At 48.2% G+C, this 19,306-nt stretch overlaps 1 protein-coding gene across 9 annotated transcripts in view; it reads left to right on the top strand.

Moving 5' to 3' along the window:
• The window catches only part of GTF2I (general transcription factor IIi), a 103,768-nt gene that overhangs the window by 64,649 nt on the left and 19,813 nt on the right, over window positions 1-19,306 (top strand). For all 9 annotated transcript variants that reach the window (XM_051841224.2, XM_051841219.2, XM_070064514.1 and 6 more), the window contains 6 exons: window positions 5,158-5,268; window positions 6,154-6,219; window positions 9,911-10,094; window positions 13,604-13,662; window positions 15,342-15,413; window positions 18,877-19,060. In XM_051841224.2, coding sequence (XP_051697184.1) covers window positions 5,158-5,268; window positions 6,154-6,219; window positions 9,911-10,094; window positions 13,604-13,662; window positions 15,342-15,413; window positions 18,877-19,060 — 676 coding nt within the window. The remainder of the gene's footprint in view (window positions 1-5,157; window positions 5,269-6,153; window positions 6,220-9,910; window positions 10,095-13,603; window positions 13,663-15,341; window positions 15,414-18,876; window positions 19,061-19,306) is intronic.

Raw genomic sequence — 19,306 nt, 5'->3', positions numbered from 1 at the left:
GTGTTAACCGCAGCGATATCTAGATCTCTCATTAACATGATTGTGCTAACCTAAAAGCCATTTTAAATTGTTTATTGTCTAGCATTAAATGATTGAAATTCAATTACTTAGTTTGACACCTTATTTACTATGAGAGGATAACATTTTAAGAATATATAAATATTAAAATACTCCAAATTTTGTCCTTTCTACAGACAATAAAATAGTTATCAAAATTATAAGACTGAAACTTTGAGATAGAACTGGACTTACCTATCTTAAAGCTGATATGAAGGCTGTATTAAAGTTAGAGGGCAAACACACGGAGTATGAGACCTTTAAAGAGATACCATGAAAACCAGGAGACCAATGGCTCATCAGTCTGAAGCATGGGTCAGTATTTTCAGCTCTTTGTGTAGGGGGTGACAGTCTCATTTCTTAAGACGTGGCCCCGTAAGCCTGACTGACTGTCCAAACGTGTGAGCAGGTAGTACATGTGGCCACAGAGGCTTGCGTTCTGTGTCCAGGAGGCCAGGGAGGTGCCAGGTCCGAGTGCCGGGGTGGACTGCAGGGTCTCCCTGGTGCATGCACACGCACAGAGCTCTGGTGTGAGGTAAGGCTCGCAAGCTGTGTCAGCCACGTTGCAGCACGTGAAGCAGGTAACGTTTATCAGGTGTTCACACTGAAAGGTCAGCTGAGAGCTTACCTGCTCACCTGGTTGGTAGTGTGTGCTTGTTCTTTCTGGAAAGATCAGTGCAGGATGGTAGAGGCCATTTAAGGATCCACAGTTAGCAAGTTAAGTTTTGGTTTATTCTCTTAATGGAAAATACACAGGGATTGGAAAGCTGGTAATCTTCTCTGAAGGCATTGATCTGTGGGGGAAAGAGCTCCCTCATGCAATACGTGTAGTTACAAGGGAAAACAAGGGCCCTGCCTCTCATGAACACGGCAGTTTTAGAAGTTAAAGAACACTTGAAGATTGTGATCTTCGTGTTGTGTAGAAAATACCTGTGCTTGGAAGAATGGCAGACAGTAATATAGCCTGCTGCCCTGGGGGTGATCTTATTCTTACTGTTAAATGTTGTGCAGTTCCCAGACTGTAGAAGAAAACAAACAAGAACTGCTGTCAGCAGCAGGTCAGATTTCCCAGTGTTTCCGCCTGGGTTTCTTCATTTGAAATGACATGGAGTTATGGAGAGGGTGGTGTGGCCTTGACATGTTTATCTGGACACATTGCTGTCAGCCACTTGCTGATGGCGTGTGCCGAGGTGGTGCTTCCCTTGTGACCTCCGTTTGTACTCGAAGTCGCTGTTCATGTTTGAAACTTGGATGCCTTGGAATAATTCGACTGCAGGCCTCCATCTCTTCTGTGTCCCAACTGCATGAGTGGGTTAAATGGCAGTGTGGTCGGATACGCCCGCTTTGCTAAGGGCAGAGAAATTCCCATCTGAGAATTGCTGGCGATGTGTCCTGGGTGCCGATGCAGGGAGCGTCCTCCTCCTGCGTTTCCCTTTCAGGTCGCTGTTTCCCAAGCCCAAGGACGCACCCGCGCTCACTGTGCCAGGGCCCAGCCCTCTGCCCATTCCGTAATCTGGTGTTTTTCTGAAACAGATTTTACATAAATGTGTTTTCTGAGCGGTTTTGTGTCTTCCTAGGTGAACTATATGTGAAATTTTTAATTTTCTCCTACATTGTGCTAGACATAAAATTTTCACATACAGTTGGTTCACGTTACCACACACAGCGTGTATACTGCATTACTGTAGAGTTTGTAGAATCTGTGTAATTCACAGGTTAGCACTTGGAACTTTGTATTTTTAGTTTTTATAGCTGCTGATGGTCACTTAAAGAACATAATCCAGTTGTTAATGTAAAGTTAGGAATTTTAGAGGAGTTACGAATTGGATCTATGAGTGGAAAGTGAGACCCTTTTATTTGAAATTATGTATAGAATGAGGAACAGTTCTAATACCAATAGATAACAGTGCCTGGTTTTGATGTTTTTTTATTTTAACTTTGAATAGGGATAAATTATCTGATAACATATCAACAGTTTGTGGTAAGAATTAGAGTAGTGTTGAAAACACTGTGACTTAGCCTTCCCGTGTTGGGGGTGGGGCTGCAGCGATGAGGAACGTCAGCTCTGAGGTCTTCTCTCTGTGACCGCTGCACACTGGGAAGCCTTTTTCTAAGTGGGCAGCTGCTGATTGTTTCCAAGGCGGGGAGGCTTCTGTTGGCACCAATGGACGAAGGGAAGAGCAGGCTTTGCCTGTTGTTTTGCCATGGCCCTGCAATACCAGCCCTCACCGAGGGCAACCCTGGAGCTTTGGTTGAGTTTTATGCTCCAAAGACGGCAACGAATTCGATTCTGTGTGGAAAGGATTTGGGGTCTAGAGTTCACGTAGCTCCCTGTACGTTCTCAAAACCAATATAACTTTTTTTAGATCAAAGGTTTATTGGAGAGAAAATCTTACTTTATGATTAAGTACGTAGCTTAGTTACGTGTACTAAGTACTGCTTAGTACTAAGAACTAAGTACTTAGAACTAAGTACTGCTTAGTTCCGTGCTCCACATGCATGAAAACAGCCAAAGTTAGTCAAGAGACTAATTCACAAAATGGACCGTGATTTTAATAGAACATGTAAGGTGATATTTTATCATATAACTAAATTCATCTTTGTATTCATATTTAATAGATTGGACTTTGTTATTGGTCACTGGAGAGAAAATGTGGTATCAGCTAGACCTGTCGTGTTTCATGGACTTTGTTATTTTACACACAGCCTGGATTGACTGCCGCAGCCAGGCCGCAGCACTCGGGAAGAGCTGCCTTGCCGCCTCCCCTTCGCTCAGTCCCGAGCCGTGTAGCTGAGTCTCTGTATTCTGTCTTCTGCATTACAGCCCGCAGCTGGGCCTCCCTTCTCATTGGATACTCATAAATCAGCAGTGCTCAGTGACTACAGGGGTTTTTAGGCCACATTCACCTACCAGGAAAAGACTTTGGCTTTAGCGTCCGTTGTTTAATATCTGCAAAGAAACAGTAGTATTCAGCATTCATAAACCTCTGGGAGTGTTCACAGGGAAGAGAGTACATGTTGTTGTACACTTGGGATAGCAGCGTACACATTCCTTAGAGTGCCTAGAATCTGTTTGAAAGTTGGAAAATGGGATTTTTTTTTTTTTTTTTTTTTTTGACAGGCAGAGTGGACAGTGAGAGAGACAGAGAGAAAGGTCTTCCTTTGCCGTTGGTTCACCCTCCAATCGCTGCTGCAGCCAGCACGCTGCAGCCGGCGCACCGCGCTGATCCGATGGCAGGAGCCAGGTACTTATCCTGGTCTCCCATGGGGTGCAGGGCCCAAGCACTTGTGCCATCCTCCACTGCACTCCCTGGCCACAGCAGAGAGCTGGCCTGGAAGAGGGGCAACTGGGACAGAATCTGGCGCCCCGACCGGGACTAGAACCCGGTGTGCTGGTGCCGCAAGGCGGAGGATTAGCCTAGTGAGCCGCGGCGCCAGCCAATGGGATATTGAGAGGTGTATTTTCAGAACTGTGGCCCAAACCTAAGAATGATTCCCAGTGTGTTCCAAAATGTCTCTGCTAAGGTTGGAACCTCAATTTATAGGGCCTTGTGACCATTCTAATCCTTGTGGTATAGTATAGTTTCATAATTGTAAACCCAGGCAGTATATTCCTATGCTACAGGGAGCTTGTTATTTTTAATTTATGGGATTCCCACCCCCAGATTTGAAATGGTTTTCTGTAGTGGCACTCAGCACATCCAGGTTTTTGCCACGTTGAAACGTTGTTAATTTGATGGTCTTTTCCTGAAATAGTAGGGTCCCCTATAAAAGCAGCCTTGTCTTTGCAAGCACACCCGTATGTTGGTGACCTTGGTGCTGTTGTCCCAGTAAGTAATTTCAGGGTGCTTTGTCCCAATAGCAGAGAGCCGGGGCAGAAGCATGCCGCTGTGTTCTGCTCCTGTGATAGGGACTGGTGGAGACGCTGGGTTGCCCCTGGCAACGTTGTCTGTTCGGGCAAGTCTAACCTCAGCGGCACCATCTAGTGATGTGACAAGTCCCATCCCATAACATCCTTGGAGCCTGTTTGTTCGGCTCTAGGAGGAGACTAACAATTCTATCTGTCTGAATCCATGGCTTACTGTGTTTGAATGGTCTTTTGTCATCCTGTTGTCCTTAACACTAATTATTTTTCGTGTCCATGCCATATTGATGTATTTATTGAAGATTTGTTTTATTTATTTGAAAGAGTTAGATCTTCCATCCGTTGGTTCACTCCCCAGATGGCCGCAATGGCTAGAGCTGGGCTAAAGCCAAGAGCTTCATCTGGGTCTCACACATGGGTGCAGGGGTTCAAGTACTTGGGCCGCCCTCTGCCGCTTTCCCAGGTATATTAGGGAGCTGGATTGGTAGTGGAGCAGCCAGGACTTGACCAGTGCCCCTGTGTAATGCAGGCTTAACCCACTGTGCACCAGCGCCAGCCAAGATTTTGCTATTTGACCCACATGTCCATAATTCTAGCATTTGGTGTGTTGAAGGAGCATAGCAGGGTTGCATTGCAGACACATCCAAAAAGAGGATGGCAGGGCAGGCCACAGTGTCTGGATCAGTCGGTGCCCTGTGCTCGTGTAGCTGGTAGACGTGAGTTCTCCACACCCTGAGTCCTCAAGTGCTTGATGAGTAGGGTAGCCCCTCATCTGAATGATTAAAGTAATCCTACAGTTGTGCATTTGTGACAGGTACTGGACGTGCAGTTGCCAGTCTCCTTCATTTATGTGCTTGAATTTGTATATGCCTAAAGATTTTTCCATTCACGTTTTACTGTAATTTTAGGTGATGGTGTGCATTAACACTTGTTTTTGGAAAATTTTAAGTAAAATTTTAAGCGGCTACTTGAAAGTTATCCAGAAGGGAAGATGCTAGTGGCAGTTGAGATACACAGACAAAAGAAAATGCGCAGGGTACGCTTGAGCCCGTGCTGAGAGCAGGGAAGTCGCAGATGTAGCTGGGAGAAAGCGCGCCAAGAGTGGCCGTGCAGCAGGGCCGCTGGGCCTCACGGCTCGCGGGCCGCGGCGGCTCCTTCGAGTGTTGCACACTGGACGGGCTGTGGCTGGAGCTCATCCAGGCTGTTCCTCCCTAACGAGAGTTTTCCTTTTCAAGATGACGATTATTCTCCACCCACCAAGAGACCGAAGAGCAGCGAGCCACCCCAGCCGCCAGCCCCAGAGCCTGCCAACGCGGGGAAGCGGAAAGTGAGGGAGTTCAACTTCGGTAAGCGCCGACACCTTGCTTCCTTTTCTTCCCAACTCTCCCATTCTTGATTACGGCTAAGATGGCCTTTGCGAGGGAAAGGCTGCAGGGTGACCTCTCTGGAAAGTGGGCTTGGAAGCCGCGTCATGGGCAGCGTTTAGACAGTTTGGTTTTACCAAAGCAACAAGCCGTTGTCTCTTCTGAGGTTTCTTACGTCCAGTAGAGACTGAGCTAGTGTTAATGACTTGGTGGTTCCATTATTTCTCTGAACTAAGACTCCCTTTGTTTAAGAAATGTGTCCCAGCCCGGTGTTCTTATTTGCTTTGTGACTTTCACTGATTGTTTCCCAGTTGACGATGGATCCCTTGGAGTACACTAAATAGAGTATTAGAGGGAAGTTATGTGTGTTATCCGTATTTGGAATGCATAGAACACTTGTAGACATTTTTAAAGCATTCACTTACTATTGTACCCCATTTTTGTCACATTACTAGGTGTAAGCTACTCGCTGTGTGGCTGTTCGTTGCCACTCGGCTACAGATTGCAGCCACTTGTGCAGTCTTACTTCGCCACAACTGAGATGATTTGGTGGAGGCCCCGCGGCCCCTGCGGACCCCTCTTTCTCTCCCTGACTGGGCTTTTCTGCACTCCCGCTTTTCAGAAACGGGACACTACACAGAGGGGTCAGTAGGAAGTGTTTTGAGCATAAACTAAGTAATTCTTAGAACCACAAACAAAAGCTCTTATTAGGAAAGCAGTAAAATTATGTAGATTGAGATGGACAATGAAATATTTGGATCTGTAATGTGAAAAATAATTCTTTAGATATTGGGGTCATCCAAAGAACATCCTGTTGTCCCCCAATAGGGATTTATTACTGAGAATTGACTTTGCTTTAATTTTCAGAGAAATGGAATGCTCGAATTACTGATCTGCGTAAACAAGTCGAAGAGTTGTTTGAAAGAAAATATGGTACGTCTGTGCTGAAAGATTCTTGTCCTTTGTTGATGATGTTTACACAGTAGAGTGCCGTTCCCCACAGGCGGCCCAAGCCCCCGAGCCCAGCCCTGCCCGTGACCTGTGCCTTCCCTTGGCCTCTCCCTCACCCTTCACAGGGTCTGAAACTAAATTCCCAGCATGCAAACTTGCACGGGTATTTGCATACTGACTGCAGGGTCCTGGACCTTAGAGATTTAATTAAAGATTAATTTCTGAAATAATGGTTTCTCTTAATCTGTGTTAAATCCAGCATTCTTGTTTGCCGTTTTATTTTCCAATTTTCTCCTAGCTGAAACAGTAATAAGAATTTGTTTATCAAGTGGGCACCTAAAAATAGCAGCAGTCACGAAAAACAGCGTCTGTTTTGCTTGTTTTTTATTTGGATGACTCGTCTTTGCAGTTAACTGATAATCTATAAAATTGTATGCTACACAGCATTTTAACTTGAACAATCTATTGTAGTGCTTTCCTATGTCACTGAATTTTCTTTGTTACAATTTTTATATATTTTATTTATTTGAATGGCAGAGAAATACAGAGAGATCTTCCTTCCACTGATTCGCTTCCCCCAGTGCTTGCAGCAAGAGCAGAGCAGGCCAAAGCCAGGCAGCAGGAACTCAGTCCAGGTCTCCCACAGGTGTGTCAAGGCCCACCTGCTGCCACCCAGGGTGCCTTCAGCAGGCCAGCTGGAGGCGAGGCGGAGCTGGGACTGGGTCACAGGCACTCCAGTGTGGAGTGCAGGCACCCTAAGTGGCAACTTACACAGCCACGCCTGGGTTTCTTTAGGTGATGTTGTTAGCATGATTAACCTTATTGGCATTATTTATGTTAATAAACCTGAACCTGTGTTTCTTTATCATAGGTAATAACCTAGCTCTCCATGAAAGTCTAGATTAAATTACTACTAAATAATATTTTCAGTTATTTCCTTAAGTTTCTCATAGTGTTTCCCCCCAAAGAAACCTTTTATTTAAAGAATACAAACCTCATGTATCTCATAAGTACCTTCGGAATACAGTGATTCTTCCCACCATACCTGCCCTCCCACCCCTCCTCCTCCTCCTTCCTCTCCCATCCCCAGTCCCATTCTCCACTAAGATCCATTTTCAATTAACTTTATACACAGAAGACAAACTTTGTACTAAGAGTTCAACAAAGTGCATGGAAAAAACGTAAACAACAACAACAAAAACTGTTCAGTAGTCAAGACAAGGGCTGTTCAAAGCCATTGCACCTTGAAGTTAATTTCACTTCTTTTCTTTCTTTCTTTTTTTTTTTTTTTTTAAGGAACTTAATTAACTCTAAAGGAGCACCAATGAATGATACATCTTTTGGGAGAACTTAGACATAATTATAATACAACCCTTTGAGGGGAAAGGTCCTGCGTGAAAAGTTGTGCACAGTGACTCTTGTTAATTTAACAATTAAGACTCTTATGTATGATGTCAGTGAGCACCTGAGGCTCTTGACATGAGCTGCCTAGGCTATGGAAGCCTTTTGAATCCACAAACTCCATCAGTATTTAGACAAGGCCATAAACAAAGTAGAAGTTCTCTCCTTTCAGAGAAAAGTACCTCCCTTCTTTGATGTCCACTTCTTTCTACCAAGGTCCTTCATGTAGGACATTTTTTTGCCACAGTGTCTTGGCTTTCCATGCCTGAAATGCTATTATGGGCTTTTCAGTCAGACCAGAATGTCTTAAGGGCTGATTCTGAGGTCAGAGTGCTATTTAAATTGACTATCACTCTATGAGTCGGCTGTGTGGGCTGCTTCCCATGTTGGAGCATTCACTCCTTCTTATATCTATCTATTATTATTGCCAGACACTCAATCCTATCCATATGATCACTTTAACACTTATGATGGCATTTTTACCACCCACCCTAAAGAGATTTTGGGGTCCCATGGCAAGTTTTCAAACTATACCCTTAGAAGTAAGTCTGTAGGAATATATGCAGAACTATACAGCTTTACAGTTACAAACTAAAAACACTTCATAATTACAACTTTAGGAACATGGTGATTCTTCCCATCATGGCTGCCCTCCTGCCCTCCCACCCATACTCCCACCCCTCCACTCTTATTTTTTTACTGAGACCTGTTTTCAATTGACTTTATACACATATGTTTAACTCTGTTATGTAATGAGTTCAACAAATAGTATATTTAAAAAAAACAAACAGTTCTTCAACAGTCAAGACAAAGGGCTGTTCCAAAGTCATTGCTTCTCAAAGTGTCAATTTCTCTTCTACAGATTTTGCTTTAAGTGCTCTATTAGTTATCACAGGTCAAGGAGAACACGTGGTATTTGTCCCTTTGGGACTGGCTTATTTCACTAACTATGATGTTTTCCAGATTCATCCATTTTGTTGTAAATGACCGGATTTCATTTTTTTTCTTTACCACCGTGTAGTGTTCCACACTGGACGTGTCCTATAATTTCTTTATGTAGCCTTCAGTTGACTGGCATCTCCAGTTTTTCAGTAGATTTTCTGTTTTTGGCTTGTGCGTTTGATGAGGCCATTGCCAAGCAAAAGGCAGCTGATGTGTTCTCCATGGCCACGCTGTGGCGCAGTGGTGGGAGCTCAGGCTCCGCAGCCTTTCTGCGCAGCCATGGTTCTCTGATCCCTCGTGTGAGAACTGAGAGGCGTGCGGGATGGTGGTGTGCCTCGCAGGCTCCTAGCCTTTGCTTGCTGTCTTTCGTTTCATTCTTAATTTGGTACTGTTCTGAGTAAGAATGGTCTGTTCCACCAATTTTCCTAAATAAAATAAAGCAAAGGTTATATTTTGGACTTTTGTTGTGATTGTAAGTGTATTCAGAGCTAGTGTCTTAGGATAGAGCTTCAAATCCGGCTTCAGTATTACCGTGTAATATGGTACACTTGGAACTTTAGTAAAGGAACAGGCACTGTGGCATAGCAGGTTGAGGCACCGTTTGGGACATCTGCATCCATACTGGAGCGCCAGTTCAAGTCCTGGCTTCTCTGCTTCTGACCCAGCTTCCTGCTCATGCACCCAGGAAGGCAGTTGGATACCCAGGTACTTACTGACACCCACATGGCAGATGTAGGTGGATTTCCTGGCTCTTGGCTTTGGCCTGGCCCGGCCCCAGCTTTTTCAGGCACATGAAAGACACCTGTCTGCCTGTATTTCTCTGCCTTTCAAATAAAGAAGTATTTTTTTTTTTAACAAGAAACTTTAGTACAGATGTTAATGTTTGGCAAACAGGTTGTTCACAAAATACCAACAAAAAATAGTGTTGTTCCGGTCACACTTTGTGTGACCATTACATTAGTTTACTCTTGGCAAATAGTGTCAGAACATTTTGCAGTTAAGGACAATCTTCTGCTTTTGTTATTTGGCAAAAATAGCCCTTCAGTTAAGTCCAGTATCAGTTACACGAATGTTTGTGGTTTTACACTCCCACTCCTCTCGCATCGTGTGCTGTATGCATTCACTGACGTCGGCTGGCTTCCTAGTGTCCACGCTGCCTGAGATTACCGGGTCGCGCCGTGGCCAGTTTGTCTTCTGATTCCGTTATAGCAGTGCTAGTAGAGCTGGCACGGCAAAGGTTAGAGAGCAGTGCGCGTGCCGTCGTTCTGTTCTGCACACTATGCCTAATGCCTTGTCTTAACGGTGATCCCTTTCTCTTCTGTCCTTCAAGCTCAAGCTATAAAAGCCAAAGGCCCGGTGACGATCCCATACCCTCTTTTCCAGTCCCACGTTGAAGACCTTTATGTAGAAGGGCTTCCTGAGGGGATTCCTTTTCGAAGACCGTCTACATACGGAATCCCTCGCCTGGAGAGGATACTGCTCGCGAAGGAAAGGATTCGCTTTGTGATCAAGAAGTAAGGCTGGTGCCGCCCGCCTCCGCGGACGGACGGGCTTGAGTCCTTGTCGCTACTAGGGCTACGCTGACGCGGGATTTCAGTCATGTGTCTCTGTTTGCTGCTTTTGAGTGGGTCTGTACAAGACCAGGATGTGACTCCTTGCCCACGTGACCATCATTTTCTTTCACAGTTTTCTACTAAGCATACTAAAAGTAGTCAGTATCAGTGTCTTATGTTTAGGCCTGAAAGCATTCCTTTTTAAAGGTTAATTTAAGAGAGCTCCCGTTCACTCATTTCCTCCCCAAGATACCTGCATAGCTGGGGCCGGGCTGGGGCAGAGCTGGGAGCTGGGGACCCAGTCACTTGCTGCCACCACCCTGGTCCACCTCGGCAGGGAACTGGCGGGAGCCGGGAGTCAGATGCAGGCGCGCTAGAGTGGGATGCAGGCATCTTAATGCCCAGTGCCTGTCCGCAGCTCAAACGGGCGTGCGCGTAAATGACTGCAGAACTAAGACAAGCCGAACAGAGCGCGCTAAGGCTGGAAAGGAAACCGAGCAGGGCGCTCTGCATCCCTTAGCATTGACTTATTTATTTTTTAAGATTTTTTACTTATTTATTTTGAATATCAGAGAGAGAGAGAGAGAGCTCTTACCATCTGCTGGTTTACTCCCCAGATGGCAACAATGGCCAGCACTGGGCCAGGCCAAATCCAGAAGTCAGGAGCTTCATCTGGGTCTCCCACATGGTAGGCATGGACCTAAGCACTTGGCCATCTGCCGGTGCTCTCCCAGGCACATTAGCAGGGAGCTGCATCAGAAGTGGAGCGGCCGGACACAGACCAGCACCCATGTGGGACGCTGGCGTTGCGGGTGAGGGCTTTACCTGCTGTGTCTCGACGCCAGCCCCTTTAGCCCTGTCTGCAGTTACAGTAGCAGGCAGCGTGCTTCCTTCGTTCCTTCTTCTCTCCCCCGAGCTGGGGGTGTGCTCACTTCCACGTCAGGGTGGTGGCACAGCACACTTTTCTGTTTCCTGTGGTGTAATCTGAAGATGTATTAGGCTTATTCCTTTGTTATGCCTAACAAATTACAGTAAAAGGATTAAAGAAGGAGGAAGGCATTTATCAGCTGATTTCAGGAAATGTAGGTAAAGTGAACACTTCCCCGGGAAACGAGTGCTTTGTAGATGTGATAGTAAGAGCGAGCAGCTGGGCACAGTTGTCAGGAAAACAGATGTAAAGGGCAGGCAGAAGTTCGGAGTGGAGGAGCTGGGAGGCTGTGAGGAGTGTGCCGTGCGACTCTGTCTCGCGGGAATACAGCTATCGACAGCCTGGGGAGTGGCCTGAGCCCGCCTTGGAGGTGTGGAGCGCATGTGAGAGGACAGGAGGGGGAGTGGCCTCGTCGCACTTCGGAGGAAAAGAGGTCGCTAGGTTCCGGCCTCCCGAGGGAGTGAAGATGGCAGAGCGGATCACCCTCCCTGAGCCAGACGGACCCTGCGACACTGTCCAGCCGTTCTGTTTAGGTTTAAATGATGCTGGTTGGCTTTCCAAATTCCTGTGGCCAGCCAGTGTTGACAGTCGTGGATGAAGGCCTGTAGATATGTCTGAGGGAGGAAGAGGCTAGCACTGGGCCTCTCCAGCAGGAAGTAGCAAAAGCTCCCAGGCAGATCGGCCCCATGTGCGAAGGTCCTTAGCTCATCTGGCAAGGAGTCTGCTTCTGGGATGCCGTCCACTCTGAGAGCCAGGCACATCGGGAAGCAGAGACAGGAGCTGCCTGGGTTTGTCTAGGAAGCAAACCTAGGATTCTGTCAGGTACAGGCGTGGGCAAGGGAACAGCGAAGGGTGGCTGGGCTGCTAACACAGGTGACTTCAGTTTCAAGTCCCCCTGTACAGGTGGGTCTCTTGTGAGTGATGTGAATAATATGACCTTGAGGTACAAGGGTGAAGATTTAATTATTTATTTACTTGAAAGGCAGAGTTAAAGAGAGGCAGAGGCAGAGAGAGAAAAGGAGATCTTCCATCCACTGATTCACTCCCCAAATGGCTGTAATGGCCACAGTTGGGCCAATCTGAAGCCAGGAACCAGGAGCTTCTTCAGGATCTCCCATGTGGGTGCAGGAGCCCAAGGACTTGGGCCATCTTTTGCTGCTTTCCCAGGTGCATCAGCAGGGAGTTGGATCAGAAGTGGAGCAGCCAGGATTTGAACTGGTGCCCATATGGGATGCTGGCATTGCAGGCAGCAGCTTTACCCACTACGCCACAGTGCTGGCCCCATGAAAAGCAGTATTAAAACAACAGTCACTTCATTCCTGGTAACGCTCTGGTACTGCTGAGAATACGGGGATGCCCACGACCGCCTGCCTCGGTTTGTATTACAGTCAGGCAGACTTGCCCGTCTCAGTTTGCACTAAGAATGACAGGCACTGTTGGGATTTAATTAAAGATGAAAAGAACCCATGAGGTACCTCAAGATTATGGGTAAGCTGCCCTTCACTGAGCAAGCTGTTGCTAACAGGTATTTTTCTTTCAGACACATGGTACTTTTAAGATTTGAGTGATCTGTACTGAAGTTGAACACTAAGTGGGCTGTTAAGAAAGCTTAGCTCCAGCCAGGTCCAGCACCGTCAGGTGTCAGCGCACTGTTTAAGAGCCCCTTTGTGCTGCCATTTTATTACATTGTTTCTTTTTTAACATTTGAATTTTACTTTTCAAGCGATTTATTTATTTACTTGAAAAAGCAGCAGGCAGAGAGAGAGAGTGAGATGTTCTGTCTGCTGGGGTAGGCCAGAGCCAGAGCCCAGAACGCCATCCTGGCCTCCCGCCCAGGTGGTATGGGTCCTTGTGCTCCTGAGCTTTTTTTTTTTTTTTTTTTTAAAGATTTTAATTTATTTATTTGGTAGAGTTAAAGACAGTGAGAGACAGAGAGAAAGGTCTTCTTTCCGTTGGTTCACTCCCCAAATGGCCGCAATGGCCGGAGCTCTGCCAGTCTGAAGCCAGCACTAGGTTAATCCTCCGCCTGCAGCACTGGCATCCCATATGGGTGCTGGGTTCTGTCCTGCTTGCTCCTCTTCCAGTCCAGCTCTCTGCTGTGGCCCGGGAAGGCAGTGGGGGATGGCCCAGGTCCTTGGGCCCTGCATCCGCATGGGAGACCAGGAAGAGGCTCCTGAGCTTTGACCTGCTACCTCCCAGGCTGCGTGAGCAGGAAATTGGATCGGAAGTGGGAAAGCTGAGACTTCCAACCAGCCCCCCATGTGGGATGCCAGTGTCCCAAGTGGTGGCTTAACTTCCTGTGCCACAGCTCACGCAGAGTTACCACTTGTACTGTGAGGACACGTGTTCGCCAAGTGCATTGTGAAACAATTGGCAGTTAACATTTTGTTCTGTTAGACTGTAGAAGTCTCAGGAAGTTAAGGTTGGGTTGTGCTCAGAAGTCTGGACTGACGACTGGACGCGGTGACTGCACTGTGCACACGTGCTGGCATCACTGCTGTGCTGACGGTTGTCTGAATGTCTGGTGCTTCTCCTGTTTCAGACACGAACTTCTGAATTCCACACGAGAAGATTTACAGCTTGATAAACCAGCGTCAGGAGGTGAGACTCTGGTCTTGGATTATGTTAGAATTGCACGCAATGATCCTTTATCCTTTAAAGGAATCCTGGTTTCTTCTCTGTGTTACCTCCTACATGAAATAATATATCTAACTCTCAGGTAGATGCCACTGCGGGAGAATCTGCATTGTCAGAGCTGCAGTACTCGCTAGAAGAGTACTGATAACCCCGTGATAACCCCATGTCAGTAAACGGAACGATTACCTTGTGTGTGGAAGGACTAAAATGACTGTGCCTTCCACCTGTGAGATGTAGTTTGTCGCCTGGCTTCGTGTACTGGAGAGCTTGTTCTCCTGGTCTGCATTGGTTGATTGAACAGACATCCATTCAGCAAGTGCACATTACCCCCAGGACTTAGCGTAACTTAGAGCGCGCAGCTGCGGGCGCCGCCATCCGCTTGTCAGATGCGCGGAAGGGAATCCCACCACGACCTCCCGGCTGCGTTTGCTCCGGAGTGGAGTTGGCTGGTGGCAGAAAGCAGGAGGCGCCCGGTTTGGACTGGGCATTGCAGAACGATCGTCCGCACTGGGACAGCCCCAGCGGATCAGGTCTCGCGGCCGCCCACTAGCCTCTGTGGAGTAAACCGATTCTACTCTGCCTGAGCTTTAGCTGACTTTGCTTCTCACTCACTGCTTGGTGTGAGTGGTCTTAGAGCAGAAGGGGAGCTGCTGCAGCCTGTGTGTGGTCCTGTTGCGCGCTGAGCCACGTGTGTGTGGTCCTGTGGCGCGCTGAGCCACGTGTGTGGTCGTGTTGTGCACTGAGCCACGTGTGTGTGGTCGTGTTGCGCGCTGAGCCACGTGTGTATGGTCCTGTGGCGCGCTGAGCCACGTGTGTGTGGTCCTGTTGCGCGCTGAGCCACGTGTGTATGGTCCTGTGGCGCGCTGAGCCACGTGTGTGTGGTCCTGTGGCGCGCTGAGCCACGTGTGTGTGGTCGTGTTGCGCACTCAGCCACGTGTGTGTGGTTGTATTGTGTGCTCAGTGGTGCATGTGTGGTTGTGTTGGCGCTGAGCCACGTGTGTGTGGTCGTGTTGCACGCTCAGCCGCGTGTGTGTGGTTGTATTGTGTGCTCAGTGGTGCGTGTGTGGTTGTGTTGGCGCTGAGCTGCGTGTGTGTGGTCGTGTTGCACGCTCAGCCGCGTGTGTGTGGTTGTATTGTGTGCTCAGTGGTGCGTGTGTGGTTGTGTTGGCGCTGAACTGCGTGTGTGTGGTCGTGTTGCACGCTCAGCCGCATGTGTGTGGTTGTATTGCATGCTCAGTGGTGCGTGTGTGGTTGTGTTGGCGCTGAGCTGCGTGTGTGTGGTCGTGTTGCACGCTCAGCCGCGTGTGTGTGGTTGTATTGTGTGCTCAGTGGTGCGTGTGTGGTTGTGTTGGCGCTGAGCTGCGTGTGTGTGGTCGTGTTGCACGCTCAGCTGCGTGTGTGTGGTCGTGTTGCGTGCTCAGCTGCGTGTGTGTGGTCGTGTTGCGTGCTCAGCTGTGTGTGGTCGTGTTGCGTGCTCAGCTGTGTTGTGTGTGTGTGGTTGTGTTGCACGCTCAGCCGCGTGTGTGTGGTTGTATTGCGTGCTCAGTGGTGCGTGTGTGGTTTTGTTGGCGCTGAGCCGCGTGTGTGTGGTCGTGTTGCACGCTGAGCCGGGTCACTGAAGGTGCGTGTGCTTGCTGTTGCAGTGAAGGAGGAGTGGTATGCCAGGATCACCAAGTTAAGGAAGATGGTGGACCAGCTCTTCTGCAAAAAATTTGGTGAGTGTGCGTCACACACTGATGTTTTGCCCTCTGAGCCTTAGGGAAGTAATCCAGGTGGGTATATCTCACGTCCAGTTCTCTCTACTCCACACAGAAGCGGGGGAAGGGGTCAGGGCCCCGTGCGCCCTCCACTGACAGCTTGGCCAGGCAGTACAGTGTTTTCTGCCGTTGAGGGCATGCACAGTTTGGCAGGCCTTTGCTCCTTGGGCTTCATGACAGAGCGCCGAATCGGGGAGACGTGCTGCCTGGCAGCACACCTGCCTTTCTCCACACGCAGCTCGGCCCATGCTGCCCTTTTTAATGTTGCTTCGTAAGCACTTCATAAACGCCTACAGGACTTGGAGTTTATCAGCAGAGCAGCGTCACTCAGACCCCTGCCTAGATCCTGCTTCCCGCAGGATTCTGTGGAGGAGCGGGAGGAGTCCGCTCCGTGCTCTGCGAGGTGCCGTGTGGCAGTGTCGTGCGAGCCGGCAGACGTCTCTGAGCCTTCTGTCGGGCGCACAGCTCTGAGAAGACACGGGAGGCCGAGCAGGCACTCACTGCCAGCAGTGCCCCCAGTTAGGTTTGCTACGTGACAGCGAGTCTCCTGGGCCTTTCCCTATCTGCTGATTCACGAGAGGGTGCATGGCACCGAGTCTTCAGGGTCAACCTTTGGGTGTAACTTGAGGGACCGCTGCAGACTTCCTGCACTCGGTGTGCTTTTGTAGAATTCATGCGCTTAAAAAAAATCACACACACACAAACACACACACACCCCACTAAACCAGTTCTAACTGCCTTTCCGTCAGAAAAGGTCAGAATTTTAAGCTGCTTTTCATCAGTATTTCTGGGTATCCAGTAGGAATGTGGGACCTTAGTAATAAATATATATATTAAAATTTTATTTATTCACTTGAAAGGGAAAGAGAAAAAAAGTTACTGCCAGCTGTCCCACTCCAAACGCTCACAAAGTTCACTGGTTGGGGTTGAAGCCAGAAACTGGGAACCCAATCCAGATCCCACATGGGTGGCAGAAACCCAACCACTGGCCCCATCGCTGGAGCCAGGCGTGGAGCAGGGCAGCCGGCCCAGGCTCTCTGACACTGCAACGCAAGCAACCAAATCATCATCCAAGCGCTAGGCCCAGTGCCCACGCTCTCTTTCGTCTGCTCAGAGACTAGCTCATGAGCAGAAAACCAAAGAACCGCCTCTTCTTTTTCTCTTTCCAAAATTTTCTCTTTTTATGTATTTGAAAGGCAGAGAGCATCAGACAAGAAAGGGAAGAGAGAGATCTTCCATCTGTTGGTTCACTCCCCTAATGGCCACAACAACCAGGGCTGGGCCAGGCTGAAGCCGGCAACTCCATCTGCATCTCCCGCGTGGATGGCAGAGGCCCAAACACATGGGTCATCTTGGGATTGTCACTGCCTTCCCAGGTGCATGTGCGGGAAGCTGGATCGGAAGCAGAGAGGCCAGGACTGTTAACTGGTGCCCTGACATGGGATGCCAACATTGCTGGTGGTGGCTTAGCCTGTAGCCACAAAACGGGTCCCCTTCCTACTTTTATAATCATTGTGTGTCTAAGATGTTTATGGACACAGAACAGAGGGATGGGTATTCATCATTCAAGATGTCACCATGTCACTGTGGGTTGTGAGGAGGTGATGGGTGCGGAATGCCTCCAAGAGCAGGCGCCCACTGCTCCTCCTGTCACGTAGTCCTGGTGATGGAGTGATGAGGCCACTAGCACACTGGCTGCCCCGCAGACTGCTTTTGCCTGGTGGAAGGAGACCGCTGTTGAGGAGTTGGTTTACTCACAGAGAAAAAGTGCAGTAGGAAAATGTGGTTGTTTATTACAGCTAAGAAAACAGATTCAGAGTTTACTAATGGCGGGGGCCATGCTGTGGCGTAGCGGATATGGGCACCAGTTCAAGTCCCAGCTGCTCCACTTCCCATCCAGCTCTCTGCTGTGGCCTAGGAAAGCAGTGGAGGATGGCCCAAGTCCTTGGGCCCCTGCACCCTCGTGGGAGACCCAGAAGAAGCTCCTGGCTCCTGGCTTCAGATCGGCACAGCTCCAGCCGTGGCAGTCATTTGGGGAGTGAACCAGCGGATAGAAGACCTCTCTGTCTGCCTCTGCCTCTGCCTCTCTGTAACTCTGCCATTTAAATAAACAATTAATTAAAAAGAAAAGTTGACTAACAATGACTGATAAAAGCCTGGCTGTTTGTTCCTGCTTCCTGCTTCCAGTGAGTCTGTAGGCCAGCAGTGCTGCGTTTCTTTAAGGTTCCTGAAAGGGAGGAGGGAAAATGTAGACTTGCTATAGCTATTGATCTCTCCAAACTTTAAAAAAAAAAAAAAAAAAAAAAAAAAAAAAAAAGTGGAGCAGCCAGGACTCAGGCTGGTGCCCATACAGGATGCTTGTGCTGCAAACAGCGGCTTTACCCACTGTGCCCCAGCGCCGGGCCCTGCACCCCTCTCGTTCAACCGCCAGGCTCACCTGTGTCCTGTAAACTATGCGAGTCTTTTTTATTGTTTTAGAGCCTGTTTAGAGGTGGTTTCAGGACAGGAATTGGTAGCTTATGGTTTCATCTTTAACTTACAGTTTCTGTGCTGACGGAGAAGAGAAGGTGGTACCACAAACCTCGGGAACCGTACTCGGTTTCAGGGATGCTAGATTGCCCCGCGTTTCATTCTTCAGCCCTCTTCCCTCACTTCTCTTCTGCAGCCGTTCATGTGTTTATTTACATAATTAAAAGAAGTTTATTGTGTGAAGATTTGAATACACATTTTGGTGGGTTTTTTTGTTTGTTTGTTTTTATAAAAATCTTTAACCGTCTGACACGTCAGGTTTCCATGCGGAGCTGAACAGTCGAGCCAGCCGAGGGGCACCATTAACTTCGCCTGCTCTGCCCCTTCTATGAACCAGCCTCTGCTTGCTATTTTTATCTCCCTTCCTATGGCTCCTTTGTGGGAACTTTTTCCTTTTACAATTTCTAAACGTTCATGGAGTCTGGGGGTAAGGGACACTGATCTTGGGGTTGCAGTGCACGGATGAAAGCAGGGAGTGTGCTGCAGCCAAGAAGGGGGTCCTGAGGGTCCCCGTGCAGCCGCAGGCAGCGTGTGTGTGCTTCCGGAGAGTGGAGGAATTAGGGGCCGTGGTGTTCTTTATGGGCGCTCATGGTTTTTTTTCTTCCTCTGTTTGTAAGAATATTGACCAAAGAGGTTTCATTTCTTAAGATTTTAGAGTTACTAAGATGAGAGTTGTCTTAGAACTGTGACACTGAAGTCCACCAGTACCTGGCTGTTGGTTCTACATCATTCACACTTGGCTGTATTGAGTCTGTTTCCATGGTTAGTGTGACACATTTGTAGAGTGTTTCCAGTTTTTTCTTCACTGACATGCACCTTGCTTTGGATTGTGCTACAATGATTGCAACACAACACACATTCAGTCTCCTGAATTGCTTTGGTTTCTGTCCAGCGGAAGCCTTGGGCAGCAGTGAGGCCAAGGCTGTCCCATACCAGAAGTTTGAGGCACACCCCAACGACCTGTACGTGGAAGGACTGCCCGAGAACATTCCCTTCAGAAGCCCCTCCTGGTACGGAATCCCGAGGCTGGAAAAGATCATCCAAGTGGGCAATCGAATCAAATTTGTTATCAAAAGGTAAGGTTATAACCTGCAAAACTAAGTTTCCTGTTTCCTGTGGGAAGATTCGTTGGATGAGGGGGGCCTTTTGTTCCCCTCCCCAAACAAAATTGCCTCTGTGTTAAAGCAGTCAGGTGGAGATCCACTTATTTCACAAATACTCATTCAGACAAGTGCCAGATGTACAAAACTGGTCCTGAGAGGAGCCTGTCCCCGAGGGCTTCCTACAAAGACAAGTTCAGTGAAGTTAGCGTCTCCAGGAGA

The sequence above is a fragment of the Oryctolagus cuniculus genome, chromosome 19, assembly GCF_964237555.1.
Source record: "Oryctolagus cuniculus chromosome 19, mOryCun1.1, whole genome shotgun sequence".
Lineage (NCBI taxonomy): Eukaryota > Metazoa > Chordata > Mammalia > Lagomorpha > Leporidae > Oryctolagus > Oryctolagus cuniculus.
This window is presented reverse-complemented; position numbering and strand designations above follow the sequence as displayed.